At 41.0% G+C, this 25,725-nt stretch overlaps 1 protein-coding gene across 1 annotated transcript in view; it reads right to left on the bottom strand.

Annotated features, from left to right (window-relative positions):
* Positions 1–25,725, bottom strand: part of WDR88 (WD repeat domain 88) — a 33,068-nt gene that overhangs the window by 5,365 nt on the left and 1,978 nt on the right. The window contains exons 2-8 of the mRNA XM_027821144.3: positions 23,304–23,414; positions 15,246–15,334; positions 11,031–11,094; positions 10,362–10,500; positions 5,801–5,930; positions 2,501–2,685; positions 751–833 (exon numbers count right to left, since the gene is read on the bottom strand). Coding sequence (XP_027676945.2) covers positions 751–833; positions 2,501–2,685; positions 5,801–5,930; positions 10,362–10,500; positions 11,031–11,094; positions 15,246–15,334; positions 23,304–23,414 — 801 coding nt within the window. The remainder of the gene's footprint in view (positions 1–750; positions 834–2,500; positions 2,686–5,800; positions 5,931–10,361; positions 10,501–11,030; positions 11,095–15,245; positions 15,335–23,303; positions 23,415–25,725) is intronic.

The following is a 25,725-nucleotide window of genomic DNA, read 5'->3' as shown; positions in this document are numbered from 1 at the left end:
GTGCTTCCTCCACAGATGTACCACCTTGTTGCCTCAGGTATGAGGCAGTCATACTGTATGTAGTGAATGAGGGACAAGGGCTATAAGCACTGAGCGATAAGGATAAAGTAAATATCACACAGCTGGGAGCTGCCTCATTTACTAAGCATCATCTACCCCAAAGACTGAATAAGAGAGTGGTTGATCATGAACCTGTAACGAAAGATGTATTACAATACATATGAACGTGGGGGCAGAGTAAAAGTTGAATGGACAACCTTAACTATGGCCTTTCCTAACTTTTGAGTGCATCTCCTTTGTGACCTTAACCTTTTTTTTAAATGTAGACCATTATATTATATGGATACATACATACTTACAAAGGCGTGTAGCATTTTTAAATTCATACACACATTGACCAGTCTCTTACTGGGGGAAGTCATGATCTTCCATGGTAAATATGCTGTTCTACACAATGCATTTACTATCACAGCTGATGCAGTAAGATAGAAATCTAGTAGTATGTTAATAACACATCTGACAAAGAAAATAGCCTTGCCGGTAATTATAAAAGAATATGTTGTCCCCAAGAAATTAAAGTCACATACAGTACATAACCGATTCTTGTCTATGTTTATGAGGGTTAGGGTGGGGGGAAGAGAGAGAAAAAGACATACACATCAGTTAATGTAAAGAGATATACAATACTCATACTAGCTGTAGATTTGTATAGCTTCTCACTAAACTAGTGAGCAAATAGGAATTTAGTACCTTTAACGCTAGCTTTTTATATCCTGCTCCTGCATCCCACAGAGCTATAGTTTTGTCATATGCTCCAGACACTACAAGAGATGCTAAAACACAAATTAGATGCCATATTATTTCTCTGGGGGTTTTTTTTATACAGACTAACAGAACAAGCTCCATCCAGACTTGGGTCAGACTGTTAACAGAATTTAAATAATGCACTAGTATTAGGTATGCTCTAGCAAGGTAATGGAAGTCCAAGAATTTTTTTAATGAGTATAAACATAGGCATAAAATTCAAAGTTATCAAAAATACAACCAAGCATACAAACTAAAAGAAAATGCTGATGACATGAAATTTGATGAGACATTTTATTTAAAAAAAGTTAAAATAGCAAAAAGTTATTTGTAAAATTACTAAGTTTTGGCTAGCAAAACAATCACATTTACTAATTACTATAGCTTTTCTTTTACCGGTAAGTTTAGTACTTGCAGCAGTTAAGAACCAGTGGCTAAAATACACTTCATTCACTAGAAGCTTCTCCAAAACCTTTCCTGAGGTAAATTTATTTCCTTGACTCCAAATAGAGCATATTCTTCTAACATGGGGCAGAAATAGTGGGAAAATGTCAAGAAAGTGTCAAGAAAACTTTCTTGTAATGATCTCTCTATCAGACTAGCTTTGAACAGAATGAACCACAATAAAGATTTTTGAAGCAGAGGTGATACTTCCAAATACCACTGTTCAGAGGCCTATCTGCAAGTCAGCTATTATCCCTATGAATGCTACTGCCAAACTAGTTGGTGCTACCACCTTCGATAATTTCATTCCCAGCATTTTTTCCCCCCAAGTGTGTAGTTTAGGATTGAAATCACCGAACTGAGAAGACTGGGTTTAGATGGGATCACAAGGTGAAGAGGGGTCAGTACTTTAAAAGGCCATGTTTGTTATGGGTATAAAGACGGGAAGTTCTGAGAGAAACAGCCAATCAAGGCATAAAGATTTGTAGTAGCCAAGCACAGCAAAGAGGAGAGACAACATTTCAATATAAGAAGTTGATGGTGTTTTCTTTAACTCTGCAATTGCAATATCACAGGCAAATTAACACCTGAGCTTCAGCTTCAGAGATTATTTAGTCCAGGACACAGTTATTACCTGGGATACAAAAGTATTAAAATATCAGCCATTTTATAGAGAGGAGTCATAGTGCTCTACTACTATATCTCACAAAATACCATAAAGATTTTTTTCTGAAATATCACATTATTGGAAAATGTGGATTGAACCATGTAGAAACTTTACTCCTGGAGGTACTGACTAAAGATACACAGTGACAACCTCTCTCTCTCATTCAATATGCTTAACAATAATAATATATACCAATATACTGTATATAGTGTTTTACATTTTCAGAGTTCCTTACAACCATTAACTAATACCAGGTGGATAATAGCAAGCATTCAATCCATGAGGTGGCTCAGTAGTTTGTTTCTACTCAATCTACTCTCTCAATCATGATCTTTTTACAGAAAATCTTTGACGATTATATCAATTAAGCAGCATTTGAGATGTCTGAGTAAAGCAGAATACAGACCATCAATTTCAATTTACTTACATTATGTGGGTAGCCATTTAATCCAAATGAAAAACATTTAATTTTGAAATTGAGAAATAAATTAGTCATGTGATTGGCATGTGACCCCTGTGACTTATCTGAAATGTAGTACATGTATATACTTGAAGATGTGTATAATGGTATTTAACATAACTCACCATCTTTGCTAAAAACACAGGAACTAACAGAACCTTCATGACCTTGGTTCAAGCAAATAGGTCCATGATAACGAAACTCCCCTGTTTTTATATCCCATATTTTTAAGGTTTTGTCCCAAGATGCCGTGCACAAGTAATGACCATCTATGGTAAAGCAGCAGTCTGAGATGACATTGGTATGTGCCCTGAAATACACATGAAAATGACTGCAACAGGATACTGTGATTTTTAAAGCCATTAGAATGCTGTAAGGGCTTGATCTTGCAACGTCTGAGTACTCTGACCCATCTAGTGAAGCATATTCTTAACTTTTATCGTCTGAGTAGTTCTGTAAAAGTCACTGGAACTGCTCATTTGCAAAAGATTAAGCATGTGATTAAGTGCTTTTCTGGATGCATTCATAGTGTTTAACATCTCACAGGATCCAGTACTAACTGAGTTTTAAGTAGAGCTTATCACCTGTTTCTTGTCACCCACAGGGTAACACTATACACCAGTTTAATTAAAAGGCAACATTGAAGGGTGAGCTATGGATGCCTTCAAATAAACAGCACTGTATGTCTCTCTCTACATGTAATGAAACTATATGGTGATTTGAAACTAACTAAACATAATCAATGGAAAAGTTTAATCAATTCTACAATGAACTCCAATTTTGAGAACAGGGGGTGCACCTCAAGAAAGAATCTCAAAGTTCCAGAACCTGACAGGACTTTAGTAATTCATGCAATCCACAATGAGGAAGGGATTACAAGCATCTCTGCAGGAAACAGTGCTATATCCATTGCAATTTAAAAGAAGGATTAGTAAAATGCTCCAGATCTGAGTCTCCCATTCTAAGAAAATTCCTAATCCTTTTAAGGGCAACTTTAATAGTACCTTTTTATCCAGACAATTTATGATTAATGCTTTTATGATTTAAAACCAGAACCACTGAATTTGTTTGCCATTGTTAATGTTTTTCAATAGCTCATCTGATATCTTCATTTGTTGCATACTCCCTTCTTACACAGACTATAGCATTCTATCTTTATATAAGGATTTTCATGTAGTATTGACTTCAGTGGGAGTTGTGGGGGCTTCTCTCAGGATCAGGCTATATGCACATACACCAATCAAATGCAGCAACACACAATAACAGCAAGGTGGCCTGGATATCAGGGAAATCCCTAATATTAAGAATAGTGCTATAGGAACTTTACAGTCACTATGATCAGAATGAAAAGGATTACTTGTGGCACCTTAGAGACTAACCAATTTTCTTTTTGCAAATACAGACTAACACGGCTGCTACTCTGAAACCTATGATCAGAATGGATTTCAGGTGTTATGTTCTCATCTGAAATGCCTCCAGTTAATGCACAGAAGTCAATCTATTTACCTCAGAATGATGAAGGGACAGTTTGAACCTCTCAAGATTTGACCTTTTGGTTCCAGGGAGTGTACAAATTTCACACCTCAGTTTCAGATTCAGAAGCCATCAACTCTAGATAGTGAATTAACAGCTGTGAGTTTTCTCTCCAGATAATTTCACTCTGATTCCACACTCAGATCAAGACCTATCCTTCTCCAAAAATATATCCTGTGCATATGTATATGTTCCATTTTGCAGTCCTTTAAGAGACCTGTATCATGCTAAATGGTGTTTCATCTTCTTCACATTTGTTAATGTTATTATCCAGTGTTGCTAGTCCTGAGAAACATCAGCGACTAGCTTCCAGTTCAACAGCACATTCCCCATGCTATTGTTTGCTTTCTCCACTATCAAATTCTACCTCTCAGTACCTAGAAACTATTATTAGCTTTAGTTAATGCTTACAGATGGATAGATGCACCTCATCTATCATTCACATCAATAAGCTTGTATATAGCATATTATTTAACCTTTCCATGTGTAAAGGGACTGTTGTCCCCTTACTAAAATTCATTGGGGGTGTTCTGGTTGGCTAGCTCCCAGTACCAAAAGAAAGGGGAAAGGTCGATGGGAAATCAGGTCCTTGAGACTGATAATCCCCAGGAACAATGGGGAGAGGCCAATGCTCCAAGTCCACCTGATTGACAGGGCAGGCAGGCTAATCAAGAAGTCAGGATGCCAGGGGGGTCCCGCCTTCCCAGTGAGCTGGTATTGCCTGGGTCAGACAGAGTGGGGCTGAGCTCAGGAGAAAGCAGGAGCCCAAGCTGAGCTGGGGAGCAGAGCTGTGCCAGATCCAGAAAACCAGTCCAGGAAGCAGGTCAGTGCTGGGAGCAGAGTCACAGAAGCAGCTCACAGAGCAGACCTGATCTGGGAGGAGAGCTGCAGCAACCAGAGGCAAAGGGGCCAGAGAAGTAGCCCAGGGAGCTGGAGGCAGAGCAGCAGCAGCAGTGCTGAGGCAGAGTGGAGCTGGAACTGAGGCAGAATGGAGCTGGTGCTGGAGCAGTCCGGAGTCAGGTGCAGTGAGCGGCTGGCGAGAGCGAGAGGGACCCTGGGCAGGAGGCCCAGTGTAGGGAGACACCCCCAGCTAAGAGGCCTTTCAGGTCAGACTTAGAGGGGGATCCTAACCCTGACAGGGCGGAGACAACGCTGGGAAGAACGGTCCTGCCACCTAGAGCCTGAGAGCGTGTGGCCATTGCCAGAGCAAGTGTCCAACCCGCAGCATCCCTGCAGCACAACCAGGGCCTGAGATGGGGCCTGGGACATGTGAGGAACAGCCTGAACTTCCCTTACATTCCAGAGACTGCTGGTTGTGATGTCTCTTTGTTTGTGTTTGCCTTTAGCCTTTCCCATTTTTTCCTTATTTTTTTTAATTGATTGCTGTTTAAGAAATTGTATTTGCTTTGAACTGCATGTAATGATCAGTGGATCAGGGAAGCATCCAGTGCAGAGAGAGCACCCCAGAGTTGGAACTCCCTAGCCCCTGCCCTACATGACCACAACAAGGTTGGGGGTTGAGCCCCCCAGGAATCCTGGGCCCAGCCTTGTTGGGGTTATGAGGACTCTGCCACACAGGAGAGTGGAAGGGGAACCCTTGAGGTCAGGCAAGCCTCTGGGTAAAGGAAGTGAGAGTGAGGACTCAGATCCTTTCGCTCACCCATTTCACTGTGTATAAGTGTATAAGCCAGGACAGTTCCCCATAATAGCGTGACCATTCCCTGCTTACACATGTATTTAGATAGTATGTTGTTCAGCCTTTCCATGTATTATGCTATTCAGTTACATAATTACTGTTCATTTTCCCAGTATAAGTTGTAACACAAATTTCACTGATACTTTTTAAAAGTACATATAAACCTTGCCTAATATAGATATACTATTTTTCTTACTCATTAACTGTGATAGTGGTGGATTGTGCTATAATGTCCCAAAGCTTTATGGTCTTATCAGATGATACTGAAGAGACTCTCTCATTGTCAGGGTCAAAACAACATCTTGTGATTGTGCTTCTGTGATGATCTATAATAAAAACCAAAACAAAAATATTACCTATCTTGTAATTCTGCTTCCTTGAAGATGCTATTTTCTGGATTCTCACATCTGGGGCTCAGCTCTGTAGTTCAGAAAAGGCAGAACTCCCTGAACTCTTGATGGTTTTTTTCCCCACCAACGGCAGTGAGTAGGAGCACAATCCCCCTTTCCTCCCCAACTGGTGTCATACAAAACACCTGAACTAACTTACTGCCCTTCAAACCATCCAGTCCCGATTAAGTAGGAAATGAAGGAAAAAAACAAACAAAAATTAGCCAATAACAAAAAAAAATAATTGAAAATGTAATCTGGCAAAAGGTAGGACAATAACATATCAAAGTGTCAGAAAAAAATTCACCCCAGAAATTCCCTTCTGAAATCTGAGAGGAGGTAAGTAAGTTGAATGAATAAGAATATCACATAAAATGATATCTTCAGAGAAGCAGGTCAGTATTCCCCCTTCTCTAATGATATCTTCTAGCCAAAATTCTAATTCGTGGAGATTAAGCAGCTCTAGGAATACCCCAGAAGAACAACTTCAGCAGGCAACAAGAACAAGTCCAATAACAGTAATGTGAACAAGCAATTAAACCTTGGGCATAAAACAAAAGTGGAGGTGGTGGCTTGGATTCCCTACCTGTTACCACTAACCTTTAGTCTTAAAAAGCTTGGGGAGATAGTTCCTCCTATTTTATACTAGGGAGCTAGAGTCCAAGAGTGAGAATCCTGCACAAACATATTTTAAAAATACATTATTTCATGAAATGTACTCCAAACTGATTTTAATTGTAATTTATAACAATTCTTTTAAATATCCTAGAAAGAATGGCATGTCAAAATAGTCACTTATGACTTGAGATAATTCTCTCTGCTAAGCCATTCTCGCTAACTGCCTGTGAAAGTAGTAATCTTGACCTGGCAGGTCAAGACGTTGATATGCTAGCTCTTTAGAGGAGGGCACAGCACTTTGCTCCTTAATTAAACACTGATTTTTGGCCAATCTGAGGAATAGTGTAGGCAGCTGCTATAGGATAGATCACTTATCCTATTCTCCAAGCAGGGAAAAGGGTGTAGTGGTGCTGTCACTACAAGCTACACTACACTACATTAAAAGCCTATATCTAAGACAAAAGGAAATTTTGAAGTAAAAAGGTAAGCAATAATCTTGCAGACATTATCTGATTAAATTTGACAACCTGCATTCCTCACAGATCTGGAGGGATAATTACACTAGACTGAAATATCATACAATAGATCGATTAATTAAGCAGTCCTATGAAACTGTAGATGAGCAAATATAAATATTATATTTACTATCAACATATTACCAAAGTGAAATTCTATTATGAAAATACTGACTCCTCATTGGCTTTGTTATATTAGTTGTCAGCTATTCTGCCATGAGAACATGTAAACATGGCACACAGTAAAACTTCAAGGCACACAGTAAAACAATTATCTTTGTAAATATTTCCTATCAACAAATTAACATCTATTCAATCTATATATTAAAGTCCTATTGATCTAAACATTAATTTGCAATAGTCTCAACAATGGGATTAGAATTTGCATGTGAAGTAATAAACTGGAAAAAGTTAAAGGACATTTGAAGTACATGGTACAACTCAAAATCCAGTATATCATATATGGGATTTTTTTTAGCCATGGTATCATCCAGTTTGTATACAAAACAAGCTCATGGAAGGGTCTTTTTTTAAAACAGCATGGAAGTCCCCAACACACAGTTCAGTTGAAAAGATACAATAAACACCAGCAAAAGCAATACAGTGCATTGGAAAAGTTATGGGATATGTTAAGTTTTCCTCAGTTTTGGCTAAATCTCAGCTATGTTGTCTTTTGATGAATAACTTTATTAAAACATATCCTTATACTGTGCTTTAAATTAAAATTTAAAATTCAAAGGAGTTACAGTAGTTTTGTAGATTTTTCTTTTTTTGCTAATGAATCTAAAAATAAGTCACTAGCTCACTATTCCATTGATTTTTAAGCTTTCAGGCCCTAATTCAGCAAAGTACATGGTTAAACTTTAAGCATGTAAGTCAGAGGTGGGCAAACTATGGCCCGCGGGCCACATCCAGCCCGCGAGACCGTCCTGCCCAGCTCTTGAGCTCCTGGCCTGGGAGGCTAGTCCCCGGCCCCTCCCCTGCTGTCCCCCCTCCTCTGCAGCTGCGTGGACACTGCACCTGGCTCCAGCTGGGGGGTGGGGCTGCGAGCTCCTGCTGCTCTCAGAGGCATAGTAAGGGGGGGGGGAGTTGGATAAGGGGCAGGGGGCTGCGGGGGGCAGTCAGGGAGCAGGGGGCGGTTGGATGGCGGGGAGGTTCGGGGGGGGGCAGTCAGGGAACGGGGGGGTGGATAGGGCATGGGAGTCCCGGGGGGCCTGTCAGGGGGCGGGGGTGTGGATAGGGGTCAGGAACAGGGAGCGGGGGGGTTGGATAGGGGGTGGCGGTGTGGATAGGGGTCGGGGGGGCAGTCAGGAGACAGGGAGCAGTGGGGGTTGGATAGGGGGTGGGGTCCCGGGGGGGGGCGGTCAGGGGACAAGGAGCGGGGGGGTTGGATGGGTCAGGCGTTTTGAGGGGGCAGGAAGTGGGAGGGGGCGGATAGGGGGCGGGGGGCCAGGCTGCTTGGGGAGGCACAGCCTTCCCTACCTGGCTCTCCATACAGTTTCGCACCCCAATGTGGCCCTCGGGCCAAAAAGTTTGCCCACCCTGATGTAAGTAGTTCCATGAAAGTCATTGTAAACCAGCTCTGTTCTGACAGGTTTCAGAGTAGCAGCCGTGTTAGTCTGTATTCACAAAAAGTGTCCCTTTAAAGAATAATGGAGCTGTTGTCCATCTTGAAACTACATTCAGCTGTAGTGTACTTCTGACTTTTAAGAACTAGAAATTTCAGCAAAGCACTTAAATACATGTTTGTTTATCCTTTAATTTATGAGATTGCTCATGTGTTTAGGGCTTGATTCTGCAACATCTTCAACTCCCACAGGCTTCAATGGGAGTTGAAGGTACTCAGCATAACCCAGAATCAAGTCCTTAAACATGTGCTGATGTGCTTTGCTGGACCGCAGTCTCAGCGCTGAAATTGCTTTCAAAGAGGAATTGTGCTTAAAAATCAAAACCACTGTCAGGCTAATTTTGCTCCACAACATCATTTTTATAAAAATAAGTTCTTATGAAGTCTAATAGAAATAGAAGTTTTTCTATAAACTTTTTAGAAACAAAAACAAAGTCACGGAAATATTCTTTTAAATCAAAGAAACATGCCCTTGCAATGTTTGCATCCTAAATATGCGGTGTTGTGCCAATTTATGAAAACCAGAAAATGACTATAAACCAAAGTGATATTAAATAGTCGATTTTTTTACAGGCCAAAGAGACGAAAGTTTAAAAAAGAAAAATTGAATAAATTGTGAAAAGTAAATTAGATTGTTAAAAACTGTATCAATCTAAAGTGATATCTGTAACAAAATAACTGTAGTTAGTTTAACTTGACAAGACAATACGTTTATGTACATACGGAGAGAAAACACACAAGCCTTCTTGGTTACTGCAAAGCAACCACTAGAATTCAGTCTTATATGTTTATCTCTGAGTCCACAAGTGGACTCATGCACCATGTTATCATTGATCTATCTCTTATCCCATCTTCCTCCAGTTCCTGGTGCTTTTATGATAGCATAGTAACTATCACAGAGGTTTTGGGAAGAAAACAGAAGGAAATATTAACTCATGTCACTGGACCTGGGATACAACTTACCAGAATGCATAGAGCCCACCCAAGCCCTTCTACACCACTTAAAGAGCGCATAGGGCTTGTGCAGACCCATGGGATTACATGGGCCTTAAGTAATTCAGGAAGCTTAACCAGACCTAGTGAACTGGGATACATTCCATCATCAGTGCACCTCAAATGCAGAACTCACACCAGACAACACCAATCTACTGATCCTGAAAAATCTAGAATTAAAAATCCTCTGAGGAGTCTATTACAGAAAACAAACACTTCAGAAGGAGAGGAAAGAGATGGGAGAAAAGGAAGGGTGAGTTGCAGAATGCTAACCAACACATATGGTTAAGATTCTTGCACATGCCCATTTTAATACACATTGACAAAGCTGAACAAAGTGTAACTGGACAAAAACATCCTATAGAAATAAAATCCTGATGTTCCATATTCACTGCCATGTGGAGGGCATGTTTGTGATATGTCTTCTTAAATTCTGTTTCCCCTTCCTTACCCATTGGTTGGTTTCCCAACCTCACAAAAGATTGTTTGAATCCAACAGATCTTGAATTTAATATTAATCTAGTTTTTATGACTTTCTTTATGCAATCAAAAATTATCTCATCAGATGCAAGATTCAAGAATGGAACAAAACAATGTGAAGTTTTAAAGTCTTACCTTGAACATATGCCACCGTTGTGGCATTTAGTGCATCAGTAACACATATAGCATTTTCCATGTCTAAGCCAGATACCACATATTTACCATCACACGAAATATTACATGAAGTTACAAGACCTTCTTGGTCGACAGTCCACTGAAGAAGAAAATAAACGGAAAGTCATGCTTTTGGGGATTAGTTATGGCATAGTTTTTTTATCAGTTCTTCTGTAATCAGTAAATAGGCTCAGAAGGAATAGTTTTTGCTACTGTTTGATATTTTAATGAACTCTGATACATGTGTGTTTACAGTATTTCAATTTTTAAACCCACGTAATATTTTGCATTAGCAGTAAATTTAAAATTTGATAGCACCGGCCAGCTGAGGTCATAAAATTGGCCACAAATATGAAATGAATTAAACCTCAAGGAAGCCTTCTGGGGAGGTAATCATTCTTATATTATTTTACAGATGAGGTAACTAAGGCACATCAAGAAATTCACTTGCCCTAGGTCACACAGTTAATCGCTCTCACAGCTGAGCCTACAGACTCCAACTAGACCACATTGGTCAGTAATGTGAGGATTGCATTTTTTACTGTACCTCCAACTTAAAAATCTTTATGAATGTGATAATATTACCAATTTCTGCTAAAAGCTAAACTCATTGAAAAAATCAATACATACCAGCATTTTTCCTGTTTCCATATCCCAAGCCTTTACTGTTTTATCATATGATGATGTTATCACTCTAAAAATTAAGCACATTAACAAAAACAACAATCAACGTTTCCATTAAAAGAACTGACTTGAAATGCTGTTAGTGTAAAAACAATAAAAAGTTGTCTTTGTGGGGAGAAAAACAAACACATTTAGTATTCTGTTAAATTATTTGTTCTCTCTACTTCCCAATAATTTAAGACAAATATATTTTGTTTTTATATTTTTGCAAAAACTATTGCCAAAAAAAGGAGTTAGTTGGAAATTTTGAAATGAAAGTCGGAATTTTTCGCACTAGAAATTAACAAAAGAATGCCTTCTATGTAATTTGGAGTACAGACAGCCTACTCATTTTCATTTCGTCCAATTACAAGTTATTTAATTATCACTAACTTTAGAATGAATATAAAGCAATTATGGTGGGCTTGCTGTTATGAATGTGAAGTGTCTTCGTTGCTGGTTATTTGCATTTTCAGGAGTTGATATTGCTGCGTAACACCACTGACCTTGCTATGCACAAATACAAAGCCACATTACACAACAAAGCCATTTAATAAAGTTTACTAGAAACTGACAGGTTTCTGGTAAATGGGAGCTCACATTAATTTTTTTCTTCTATACTTTTCTTAAAACATTCCCACATATTTTAAATACATTTATTCTGAATGTTAAAGAACATGATAGTTATTCTTTATTACCATAATGGCTTTTCACTTGTTCAGTTTTTGACCAATTTATTACAATTTCACTGAATATCATTTTATATAAGTTCAACAGGAACATGGATTTTAAATATAATAAAAGAATAAAAGGAAACCTAGATGGCAAGGAATTTCATACATTAGTCTTCTGACAATCTACAATTTATTTTCTCCTCTTCAATAGACATAATCTAACACATAAAGTCCATATCTAGTTTATATATCAATGCTATTTTTGACAGGAAACAGACATAAAGGTCAACAAACTATGAAACTCTGCTTGTTTGTTTAGCAATCTTCAAAAACTCAGGCAACAGCAAAAGGCACTGTTAGCATATTTAAAGTGTGGTGACCAAAGTTTTGTCACTACTTAAAGTTTTTTTTGCCAATCCTCCAACTTGATTGGAATTGATCTAGACCAGGGGTCGGCAACCTTTCAGAAGTGGTGTGCCGAGTCTTCATTTATTCACTTTAATTTAAGGTTTCACGTGCCAATAATACATTTTAATATTTTTAAAAGGTATCTTTCTATCAGTCTATAATATATAACTAAACTATTGTTGTATGTAAAGTAAATAAGGTTTTTAAAACCTTTAAGAAGCTTCATTTAAAATTAAATTAAAATGCAGATCTTATCAGTTTAGTGTGGTCCTTGCCCTTGCTTTTCCTTGCTGAGTTTTCCAATGTCTGGCACGTATTTGGATACTTTAAGCTGCACACAGGCTTCTCAGTGATCAGGTGTTAACGGCTCCGAGAGGGATAGAGGACAGATTTCATGTGTGAAAACACCTGTTCACACAGGTATGTGGATCCAAATGCTGAAAGCATTGCAAATGCAATTTTCTTCAAACATTTAAATTTCACTGGCAGGGACATCCAGCAGGTCAGAATAGAAGCCCCATGATCTCTCTCGGTAGCTTCAAGTGCACTCCGCAGATCTCAAAACTTTGACGCCCACAATTCTGAGCTTTTTGACTGAATGAGCTGCATTTTGAAATCTTCAACACCCATCCACTGAAATACGGACAAATCCAAGTCGCTTTTGTTGAACTTTTCAGGTTTAATTAGAAAAGAAAGCATTGGGCCAAATCGCTGGAAATCTTGAAATCTGTCAGAAAATTCTGATTCCAGTTCTTGCATGTACCTTCTAATCTCAACATCAAACGCAGTGCGCTGTTCCATGTGGCGTCATAGTGATGTAAGCAGCAAATCAGGACTTAAAAATATCCCAGTACAGTGGCACTGGAACCATTTTTAAGGTGGGGGTGCTGAGCTGTGCCCCCTCTTGCCCCTGTCTGTACCCCTCACTGCCCCAGGCTGGGGCCAGTGGGCCAGAGCTGGGGGCGGCTGCAGAGCCTCGGGCCGACGGCCAGGACCCCAGGCGGGCAGCAGAGCCCCCCGGATCGGTGGCCAGGACCTGTGGCCAGCAGCAGGCTGAGCGGGGCCAGCAGACAGAACCCCAGCTGGCAGTGGGCCAGTGGCTGGTACCCCAGGCCAGAAGCAGAGCCCCCGGGACTGGTGGCCAGGACCCGGGCAATGTGAGTGCCACTGAAAATCAGCTTGTGTGCTGCCTTCGGCACACGTGCCATAGGTTGCCTACCCCTGATCTAGACTATGCTCCACTGATGGCAATACCAGGAATAATACCCTTCGAGACATTGCTTGACCTACACATTCAACTGTTTGTGTATGCCACAGCTGCTGTAGTGATTAATGTCCATGGCAGGACATTAGATAAGATGCATCGCCTGACAAAATTATGACAGTTGACTGCAGAGATGTAGAATGCTGATAAACAATACAGACAAGACAGAACTTTTTTGAATATATTAATTCCAATATCAGAAGAAACCCATGATCCTAGGCTAGTTCACGAATTATTATTCATTTATACAGTGGTATACATTTACATATCTCTAAGTACATAGAGCTTTCAGTCTAATCTAGACAAGTTCTGTGTCCTGAAGAGCTTGTTCTAACACTCACTGAAGCCAAATGAAAGATTCCCATTCCTTAATGTGCATTGCATTGGGTTCTAAAATAGAAAGTTTTAAGGAGTGTTGGACAAGTTGCTGGTGAGAATAAGATCAGAAGAATTCCTGGAAGAAGTGAGTTTTAAGGATCTGAAAGTAGAGAAGGAGCTTTGCAGACATGAGACTGTTCCAAGTGTAGGACTAGCATGAATGAAGGTGCAAAGAAGAGGAAGGAAAAGAAAGATGCAGAGGATAAAGAAGATAAAGAACAAGAGAGAATGAGAAGACATAACAGCAGGGGCTAGTTTATGTTGGACCTTTAAGGTAAGGAAAAGACGTTTGAATTCACTATACTAAAAGATAGGAAGTCAATGAAGAGACTCAAGGAGGGGATGATACAACTGGAACAGTAGGAGAGCAAAATGAGTTCATCCACTTTGTGTAGACTTGAATAGGAAGAGGCAACAAAGTCCTGAGAAGAGAAGTTTAAGGCATTTAAGATAATAAATTACGAAGACAAAGGGTTTAGCAGTGGGAATAGTGAGGAAAGCTGCACTTTGTTAATATTACTGCAAACAAAAATTACTTACCTTTATTATTATGCTTCTCTGAAGATAACACCTTGCAGGGTCCTTGCTCTTGGGTCTTGTGCAACCAGCACAAGTCATTCAGGAAATTCTCCAAGCTCTTAACATTTATGACTGTAGGCTGGCTCTAGGATTCCCCCCAATTGAGCCTGCTCCCACTTCACAGGCCCCAAAACATATCAGATAGTTACTTTCAAGAGTGGGAAGCAAGAGCTCCACAAAATCTTGCACTACATAGTAAATACAATAACCTTCTCTGCCTTGTGTGGATGGGTGAAGAATCCTTCTTCAGAAAAGCAGCATCACAAAGTAAGTAATGTTCCATTCTCTGAAGACACCATCAGCTCATTATTCTTATTCTGGGAGAGTAAAAAGTGGTGTCCGCTTCCCGCAACTGCCATTGGCTGGGAACGGTGAACAGTGGCCACTGGGAGCTGGGAGCGGCCGTACCTGTGGATGCTCAGGTAAACAAAGCATCTCGTGGCCTGCCAGGGGCTTACCCTGAACAAGCCGTGAACCAAGTTTGGGAACCCCTGCTCTAAATATAACAGAATACTGTTCCAATAATTTAGTGTCTAATTTCAAATACATCTGTTTACACCAAAACAATCATTCATTTTATTGCATTATAAAAGTAATATTAAATGGTCAAAGATAAGCTAACTGGCATAACAGTTTTTCTATCTGGACATTTTTAATCACCTTCAACACAGCTATCTCTGTGTATTTAGAAAAGATTAATTCAATTTCCTCTCTAACAAATCTATATATATGGAAGCATCAGAGCAATACTCAGTTTATTTGTTCTGAGTTTCATTCTGGTTTTTTTCATTTGCTGTAAAAATGTAACATCTAGCAGTCAAATAGACCACTTTCTCCTCTCTATTTATACTTATATATGAACTACAAATGAAAGGTCACCTTTTGTTATCAGGAGTCAAGCTGCACTCAGAAATGGGAGCTGTGTGTTCTTCTTCAAAGACTTGAACAGGAACACCTTTTTCAACATCCTTAAATAAATCCAAAGGAGCTTGATTAATGATTTTGCAAAGATAAAATGCAACATATAAAAGATCTGAAATCAGTGAACTTGGTCTCACTTGTAACATCTGATCTGAGAAATAGAATGATTATTACCTTTATCCATGAAAAAAATGACCTTTCACCTATTCCACAAATCAGTCATCAATACTAGTGTCCTGAGACCACCGCCTGTCATGCTGACCAATATTGTCTCAGTATGTCCTTTTACTCCACTGTCTGTTTGTATCCACCTGTTGTCTCTTGTCTTATATTTTGACTGTAAGCTCTCTGAGTCAGGGAACACTTTTTGTTCAGGGCCTAGCACAATGAGAGCCATGAATCACAAATTTCTTCCCAGAGGAAATTTACAAAACACAACTTGACTTTCCTTCTCTGCTTGGCTCACCTTCTTATCCCCTCATACAATTTTCTCCTCCTTCTCTCCCTCACAGACATTTCTCATCTGCTCTTCTCCTCTAATCCCTCCATTGCCCCTGTGATGCCATCCCATCCCCTGCTCTCCCTTGTGCACACTCTAACCCCTCCCTTCTCTTCTCCATAACCTCTCACTCTCCTATGACTCTTTCTCCTTACTATGCAAGCATGCTTTAGTCTCTCCTATCTTAAAGAAACCATCTTTGATCCCACTTGCCTCTCCAACTGCCACGCTATCTCCATTTAATCTCTAACCTCATTAAACACACTGTTACAATCACAGTCTGGAGCTCCTCTCCTCCAATTTCACCAGGTCCTCTCTAGCCCTCACATCCAAGCTACATATTCTTTTTGCATAACTTCTCTGAAATACAGCTTTTCCTAGCCATCCACACAGCTAAAACATTTATCCAGGCTCTCAGACCATCTCATTCTCTCTTATTGCAACATTTTTTTCTCTGTCCTTGACAAATGCAATCTGGCCCTGCTCATATCCATTCAGAATTCTGCTGCAATCATCTTTCTAGCTCTGTTGCATCAAACATAGCTACTTGTTTCACTTTCAAGGCCCTTCATGTCCTATCCCCACCTTACATATCTCTCACAAGCGAGATGTCAACTCCTGCCTTCAGTCACCCCATGACATCAACCTCCATTGCCCACTTGATACATTTTCAAATACCTTTGTGCTTTCTCACATTTCTGCCTTTCATGCCTGAAGGCACTCCCTGTAAATATCTGTAAAGCTTACCTCATCATCCCCTCTGTCAAAACCCTCAAACACGACAAAGGTTAGGCTACTAGTGTACTGCGACCACAGCCTATCATGCTGACCAAAACTGTCTCCTTTCCTTTTACTCCCCTCCTTGCCCCTGCCCCTTGTGTCTTGTCTTATATTGAGATTGTAAGCTTTTTGGGGCAGGGTCTATCTTTTGGTTCTGTGTTTGTACAGTCAGCACAATGGGGTCCTAGTCCACACTCAGAGCTCCTAGGTGCTAGGGTAATAAAAATAATAATAATTGAGCTTTACACAATGGGAAGTGCTACCTAAACACATTTCAAATACAATAAAGAAAGTTTGACATTCAGTGGTAACTCTAGGTCAACATATTTTTATTCCTTTATTCATATGATCAAGCTTTTATTTTATATAAGTAGTGCCACTAATTTCAAGGGGATTTTTTGAATCTGAATAAGAGTTTTCAGGATCAGGATCTGCGTGTGGCACTGTAAGTTGCCTTACTTGCACATGCCCCTTCAAAGGCTGCTGTGCTGTTCAGTTAAGCTTTGCTACATTTGAACCTCCCCCTCATTCCCACTTTTTGAAATGTGCACAGTCTGGATCTTGGCAGCAGCTGCCCCTGACAGGATACTTCAACTGGAAGTTATTCTGTTCAATTAACAGCTGTGAATGATACAGAGAATTTGTATGAAAGTAAAGTTATTTTAAGTCTGATTTTTCTTTCTTATTTTTCAGTGCTCCAATAGCAGACATTAGAGCCATCATGTCTTTTTCTAAGGCTGAAACAAACAAAAAAACTCAAACTTACAATCTTGTTTTATTTTTCTGTGAGTCAAGAAAAGCCTTGCAGTCAAAACTGTCCTAGTCTTATTTAGACCAATCACTCTCAACCTTTCCAGACCACTGTACCCTTTCAGGGGTCTGATTTGTCTTGCATACCCCGAGTTTCATCTCACTTTAAAATTACTTGCTTACAAAATCAGACATAAAAATACAAAGGTGTCACAGCACACTGTTACGGAGAAATTGCTTACTTTCTCATTTTTACTATCTATTAGTAAAATAAATGAATTGGAATATAAATATTGTACTTACATTTCAGTGTATAGTATTTAGAGCTGTATAAACAAGTCATTGTCTGTGTGACAGGTTTCAGAGTAACAGCCGTGTTAGTCTGTATTCGTAAAAAGAAAAGGAGTACTTGTGGCACCTTAGAGACTAACCAGTTTATTTGAGCATGAGCTTTCGTGAGCTACAGCTCACTTCATCGGATGCATAGCATATCGTGGAAACTGCAGAAGACATTATATACACACAGAGACCATGAAACAAAACTTCCTCCCACCCCACTCTCCTGCTGGTAACAGCTTATCTAAAGTGATCATCAAGTAGAGCCATTTCCAGCACAAATCCAGGTTTTCTCACCCTTCCCCCCCGCCCCCCACACACACACATACAAACTCACTCTCTTTGAAACCTCTCTTTATAATGCGCATGATAATCAAGGTGGGTCATTTCCAGCACTAATCCAGGTTTTCTCCCCCCCACACACACACACACCCCTCCAAAAACCACACACACAAACTCACTCTCCTGCTGGCAATAGCTCATCTTACAATGTGCACAGCAATAATCCAAGTTTAATCAGAACGTCTTGGGGGGGGTTTGTAGGAAAAAAACAAGGGGAGATAGGCTACCTTGCATAATGACTTAGCCACTCCCAGTCTCTATTCAAGCCCAAATTAATAGTATCCAATTTGCAAATGAATTCCAATTCAGCAGTTTCTCGCTGGAGTCTGGATTTGAAGTTTTTTTGCTTTAAGATAGCGACCCTCATGTCTGTGATTGCGTGACCAGAGAGATTGAAGTGTTCTCCGACTGGTTTATGAATGTTATAATTCTTGACATCTGATTTGTGTCCATTTATTCTTTTACGTAGAGACTGTCCAGTTTGACCAATGTACATGGCAGAGGGGCATTGCTGGCACATGATGGCATATATCACATTGGTGGATGTGCAGGTGAACGAGCCTCTGATAGTGTGGCTGATGTTGTTAGGCCCTGTGATGGTGTCCCCTGAATAGATATGTGGGCACAGTTGGCAACGGGCTTTGTTGCAAGGATAGGTTCCTGGGTTAGTGGTTCTGTTGTGTGGTATGTGGTTGTTGGTGAGTATTCGCTTCAGGTTGGGGGGCTGTCTGTAGGCAAGGACTGGCCTTTCTCCCAAGATTTGTGAGAGTGTTGGGTCATCCTTCAGGATAGGTTGTATATCCTTAATAATGCGTTGGAGGGGTTTTAGTTGGGGGCTGAAGGTGACGGCTAGTGGCGTTCTGTTATTTTCTTTGTTAGGCCTGTCCTGTAGTAGGTGACTTCTGGGAACTCTTCTGGCTCTATCAATCTGTTTCTTCACTTCCGCAGGTGGGTATTGTAGTTGTAAGAATGCTTGATAGAGATCTTGTAGGTGTTTGTCTCTGTCTGAGGGGTTGGAGCAAATGCGGTTGTATCGCAGAGCTTGGCTGTAGACGATGGATCGTGTGGTGTGGTCAGGGTGAAAGCTGGAGGCATGTAGGTAGGAATAGCGGTCAGTAGGTTTCCGGTATAGGGTGGTGTTGATGTGACCATCGTTTATTAGCACTGTAGTGTCCAGGAAGTGGATCTCTTGTGTGGACTGGACCAGGCTGAGGTTGATGGTGGGATGGAAATTGTTGAAATCATGGTGGAATTCCTCAAGGGCTTCTTTTCCATGGGTCCAGATGATGAAGATGTCATCAATATAGCGCAAGTAAAGTAGGGGCGTTAGGGGACGACAGCTGAGGAAGCGTTGTTCTAAATCAGCCATAAAAATGTTGGCATACTGTGGGGCCATGCGGGTACCCATAGCAGTGCCGCTGATCTGAAGGTATACATTGTCCCCAAATGTAAAATAGTTATGGGTAAGGACAAAGTCACAAAGTTCAGCCACCAGGTTAGCCGTGACATTATCGGGGATAGTGTTCTTGATGGCTTGTAGTCCATCTTTGTGTGGAATGTTGGTGTAGAGGGCTTCTACATCCATAGTGGCCAGGATGGTGTTATCAGGAAGATCACCAATGGATTGTAGTTTCCTCAGGAAGTCAGTGGTGTCTCGAAGGTAGCTGGGAGTGCTGGTAGCGTAGGGCCTGAGGAGTGAGTCTACGTAGTCGGACAATCCTGCTGTCAGGGTGCCAATGCCTGAGATGATGGGGCGCCCAGGATTTCCAGGTTTATGGATCTTGGGTAGTAGATAGAATATCCCAGGTCGGGGTTCCAGGGGTGTGTCTGTGCGGATTTGATCTTGTGCTTTTTCAGGAAGTTTCTTGAGCAAATGCTGTAGATGCTTTTGGTAACTCTCAGTGGGATCAGAGGGTAATGGCTTGTAGAAAGTGGTGTTGGAGAGCTGCCGAGCAGCCTCTTGTTCATATTCCTACCTCTTCATGATGACAACAGCACCTCCTTTGTCAGCCTTTTTGATTATGATGTCAGAGTTGTTTCTGAGGCTGTGGATGGCATTGTGTTCTGCACGGCTGAGGTTATGGGGCATAAATGGACACAAATCAGATGTCAAGAATTATAACATTCATAAACCAGTCGGAGAACACTTCAATCTCTCTGGTCACGCAATCACAGACATGAGGGTCGCTATCTTAAAGCAAAAAAACTTCAAATCCAGACTCCAGCGAGAAACTGCTGAATTGGAATTCATTTGCAAATTGGATACTATTAATTTGGGCTTGAATAGAGACTGGGAGTGGCTAAGTCATTATGCAAGGTAGCCTATCTCCCCTTGTTTTTTTCCTACAAACCCCCCCCAAGACGTTCTGATTAAACTTGGATTATTGCTGTGCACATTGTAAGATGAGCTATTGCCAGCAGGAGAGTGAGTTTGTGTGTGTGGTTTTTGGAGGGGTGTGTGTGTGGGGGGGGGGGAGAAAACCTGGATTAGTGCTGGAAATGACCCACCTTGATTATCATGCGCATTATAAAGAGAGGTTTCAAAGAGAGTGAGTTTGTATGTGTGTGGGGGGGGGGGGAAGGGTGAGAAAACCTGGATTTGTGCTGGAAATGGCTCTACTTGATGATCACTTTAGATAAGCTATTACCAGCAGGAGAGTGGGGTGGGAGGAAGTTTTGTTTCATGGTCTCTGTGTGTATATAATGTCTTCTGCAGTTTCCACGATATGCTATGCATCCGATGAAGTGAGCTGTAGCTCAAAAAAGCTCATGCTCAAATAAACTGGTTAGTCTCTAAGGTGCCACAAGTACTCCTTTTCTTTTTATTGTCTGTATGAAATGTTAGTTTGTAGCGACAGGTTTCAGAGTAACAGCCGTGTTAGTCGGTATTCACAAAAAGAAAAGGAGTACTTGTGGCACCTTAGAGACTAACCAATTTATTTGAGCATAAGCTTTCGTGAGCTACAGCTCACTTCAAGTGACTTCGCTAGTGCTTTTTATGTAGCCTGTTGTAACACTAGGCAAATATCTAGATGAATTGATGTACCCACTGGAAGTCCTCTGCATACCTTCAGGGGTACATGTGCCTCTAGTTGAGAACCACTGATCTAGACCATGTGTACTGTGCCTTATTAATTTGTGTTTTCCAAAAGATGTGTGCATTGCCAGTGAAATACTTTCTATTCACAAGAGGAATTCCAAATACTTTCTTAGATATACATTTGATACCTACTCTTTCAAAAGAAACAAAGAGACTTCAAAGTGGAATTGACAGTTTCCCTAGCTCTTTGTTATCAAACCTGGTCTTTTATGAATCCTAACTGGCCCAGCTACTCCTACAGAAGAGGAAATCAGAGTTGTCCTGACGAAGCGGAAGTTATCAGGATAAATGAACCATTGTTTCTCTTATGTGTTGCTTATAAGGAAGCCCTCAACATCCAGGTAGATTCTCTTAGATAGCTCCTGACAAAAAATAATTTCTCAGGAAGTGCGGGATAAAATTTTTCTTACACAACTATGCCCAAGATAAGCAAGTCACATCAGACAGTACTAATCTTCCACATTTGAAGAAAAAAATATTCAATGCATTATATTCTCTTTTCAATGAAGTGGCTTTCATGCGTCCCCTCCATCTAGTTTACTTAAGGAAGATTCCAGGATGTCATAGGTTTTCACTAAAAATAGAAGAATCTATACTTTACAAATTCCAATTCTGTGATGGGATGAGGAGTGAGTATGTAGTTCTGACAATGTGATGGAATTATCAACATTAAATTGTGAACATCTTAATGATCCACTTGGCTGGACACATTTATTTACTGTCTTGCCTCCTACAAATATTTCCTTAAACATCACCATTGTAATAATGATTATCTGCCTTGAAACCTATCAAAAAGGGAGCGGCTCTTCAGCTGTTTCACGGGAGGAGCTAACGATGGAATGAGTCCTGTCTCTTGGATACCCTGGAAGTGTTGAACACTGTGGATGCTTGAGCTGACCCCAAGTAAAGCTTTATTCTTCATCTATTCCCAAACTTTCACTAGAAAATTTCTTAACGTGTCATAATGGAAGCTAAGCATGGTATCTGGATAAAAGTGCAGCACTAAAGATCTCTTTATGGCACCATAGCCTCTACACCTGTATTCACAATATTAAGGCATTACCATTCCTTAATACCAGCCTCAGCAGGGAATATTTGAATCAAGTTACAAACCAGTTCATATATGCCAGGCATAAGTACCTTCAAACTATTCAGTACCACTGAATTGTCAACTGCTCCTATGAACGTCAGGTATAGTACTTATCTAAGAATATGGATCTGGGCCATCTTTTAGAAAAGACTGAAATAAATAACCTTCACATCACATCAGCCAGGGTTCTTGTGTGTCTCAGTGCGGGTAACCCTGGTTGCTGTAACCAACCTGGTTGTAATTTTGTGGGAACCCTAGGTAATTTCATAAAACTGGCCAAGGCCATCAGAGCAGATAGAAAGTAAAGAACAGACAGATTTGACTTCATTGCAAACAAAAGGCAGCACATGAAAAGTGTAAAAAACATTATGCCCTTGCTGACAGCTAAATCTGGTGCCTATAGTGCATAACCCTTGACTTACACTATTCTCAAAGAAAGACTGTATACATCAAACACTGTGATGGTGAGCAAAATGAACCTCCGGATCAAAAGAAACCAAAAATTGTGTACCAAGTTATTGTTGTGAAGTATTTAATTCAAAGAGCTAGAGCGCTGATCCAGCAAAACTCTTAAGCATGTGCTTAAGTCCACAGCTATTCAGCAAAGCACTTTAAATGCATGTCTAATTCCTATTGAAGTCAATAGGGTCTACATACATACTTAAGTTCTTTGATGAGTCAGAGACTAGGTTCAGGTAATTAATGAGGAAAAAACATGAGAATTAGAGAAAAAAAAACTTCATTAACACTATAAAAGCAGCACAAGATGACATTCCCACTGAAAAAAGTCAAAATGGAATGGGATTTTTTCCAGAAAGAGTTGACATATTATAGTAATATTGTAGTAGAGCTCTCCCTCACTAGTGTGTAAGAACATTCATCTCCAGGTGCTTACATGGAACACTGCTAAATGTCAAAGAATATGTTAAAAGTATGGAATAGGAGTGTTACCACTGTAATTGTACCTGTGAAACAGTTTAGTTATTTTACAAACAGAATAAAAAGCTGTTTAGAAGGTTAATTTATGACTCACTCAACCTCCATACTTATATGACGTTGCTTGCTTCGTTTAGACGTTATTATGGTGTGACTGTTGAATTGTTTAGATTCATTACATACCCAGAGTTTCATTGTTCTGTCATAAGAGCATGAAAGAATTTTTGTATCTTCAAAGCAGAAATGACAGGAGCTCACAGTATCACAGTGCCCTCTCAAAATTTTTAAGTGGATCTGTAAATGAACAGAACAAAGATTGAGTACATTTTATCTTGTATAATAAATCTTTCTTGTTGACAAGTTAGTCCTCAAGAGATAGTCTGAAAGTAATAACCTGCTTAGAATATTTTAGTTCCTGCTGTTTGAAAGCATTCACACTCATCTTTCTCTGTTATTAGATTGCAGTTGATTTGGCAGATCACAGCAAGACTTTTTTTTTTAAGCACCTGTTTGTACATGACAATGATCTTGTTCTTCTTTAAGTTTCAAAAAATCTATTTTGATTCTTGAAGACTGTTGTGTGCGCTGTATGATTGTAATATGACCATTTATATAATGTATTAATTATTTCATTAATTGCAACAAATCTTATACAAAGTATGTCATGTAAGGTCATGTCATGTATGTCATATAAGGTATCAATAGAAAATTTACAATCTATCAAATATGATTATCCTGTTTGTATGCATGTATCATCTTTCCATCTAAAAGTATGAATACTGAGTATTTCAAATGTGTTTGCTCCTGTGGTAACACCCACAAGGTAATTTATATCCAGTCTGGTCAACACATTGTGAATGAACTATTCAAGTTGATGGCGTATTAAGGAACAGTTAACTCTGAATGAGCCACAGAAGAAGCTTGTCCACATCCTGTGAGCCTTCCTGTGGACACTTTAGCCAGAACATGGGTAACAGCCACTCCTATGAGTCATCAAAGCATGAAAGAGCATGTGACCAGTGGCGGATTAGCCACTGGCCTACAGAGCTCATGCTCAAGGGCCCCAGAGCCCCGAGCGGGTGGGAAAAGCCCCATTGCCCTGATCCCGCTCCCAGGCAGTAGCACCGGGGTGGCAGTGAGGGAACCCCCCAGTGCCCCCTGACCCCATCAGCAGCTGGGATGGGGAGTGGGGAAAGTCCCAGCACCAGGACTCCTGCTGCAGCCCCGGAACTGGAGCTCTCAGAGAGCTTCTTGGTTTGGGGGACACAGTAGTGGAAGAGCAGAATGGGGGGACCCTGAGTGGAATAGGGGTGGAGCCATGGGTGGGGTCACATGTGGAGGGGGTGGAACAGGGACAGGCCCACAGGTGGAAGGGGTGGGGAGGGGTCTCCCATTTGCTCTGGCCCAGGGCCCCAGGAAACCTTAATCTGCCTCTGCACTCCATCTTGTGCCTGTAATTTTCCACGAACTAAGACAGAGAAGTTCCTCCACATGGGAGAAAGTATAAAAACCCCTGGAAGCATATAAATTTTGCCTCTTTCCTGCTCTGATCTTTGGACTATGGACTTACACTAGAAGGAGCATTCCAACCAATGGACTAAGGACCTTCCAATCTTTTGGAAGTTACCAGAGTCTTTACAAGCCAGCAGTCTGTAACATCACTGCTTCAAACCTGATATAAAAACTTTGAAATGAGTGTATATATTTGTTTTCCTTAACCATTTTAACTCTCCCCTCTTTCTTCTCTCTTATAAATAAACCTTTAGATATTAGATACTAAAGGATTGGCAACAGTGTGATTAATGGGTAAAATCTGAATTATATATTGACCTGGTTGTGTGGGCTGATCTCTTGGTATTAAAAGAACCCTTTGTTTGATTAAATTGGTCTTAAATAACCACTCATCATATAGTCTAGTGCAGGGGTGCGCAAACTTTTTGGCCCGAAGGCCACATCTGGGTATGGAAATTGTATGGTGGGCCATGAATGCTCACAAAATTGGGGTTGAGGTGAGGGCGCTGGTGTGGGGCTGAGGATGAGGGGTTTGGGGTGTAGGAGGGTGCTCCAGGCTGGGACCTAGGGATTCGGAGGGTGGGAGGGGGATCAGGGCTAGGGCAGGGAGTTGGGGCACAGGAAGGGAGTGAGGGCTCTGGCTGGCAGTGCAGGCTCTGGGGTGGGGCTGGGGATGAGGGGTTTGGGGTGCAGGAAGGTGCTCTGGGCTGAGATCAAGGGGTTTGGAAGGCAGGAGGGGAATCAGAGCTTGGGCTGGGGGTTGGGGCATTAGAGGGGCTCAGGGGTACAGGCTCCGGGCACTGCTTACCTCAAGCAGCTCCCAAAGCAGCGGCAGGTCCTCCCTTCAGCTCCTACAGGGAGGCGCGGCCAGGCCACAGTTCCTGGCCAATGGGAGGTGCATGGGCGGTGCTTCGGGTGGGGGCAGTGGGCAGAGCCCGCTGGCTGCCCCTATGCATAGAAGCTGGACGGAGAACATGCCGCTGCTTCCGGGAGCCGCAGCACACTTGGGTAGTGGCCCCCAACCCCGCTCCCCAGCTGGAGTGCGGTAGCAGGACAAGCCCCAGACCCTGCTCCTCAGAGGAAGCTTGAGGGT

The sequence above is a fragment of the Chelonia mydas genome, chromosome 12 (genome assembly GCF_015237465.2).
Source record: "Chelonia mydas isolate rCheMyd1 chromosome 12, rCheMyd1.pri.v2, whole genome shotgun sequence".
NCBI classification, from domain to species: domain Eukaryota; kingdom Metazoa; phylum Chordata; order Testudines; family Cheloniidae; genus Chelonia; species Chelonia mydas.
The sequence above is the reverse complement of the archived record's forward strand: the minus strand, read 5'-3'. Positions and strand labels throughout refer to the sequence as shown.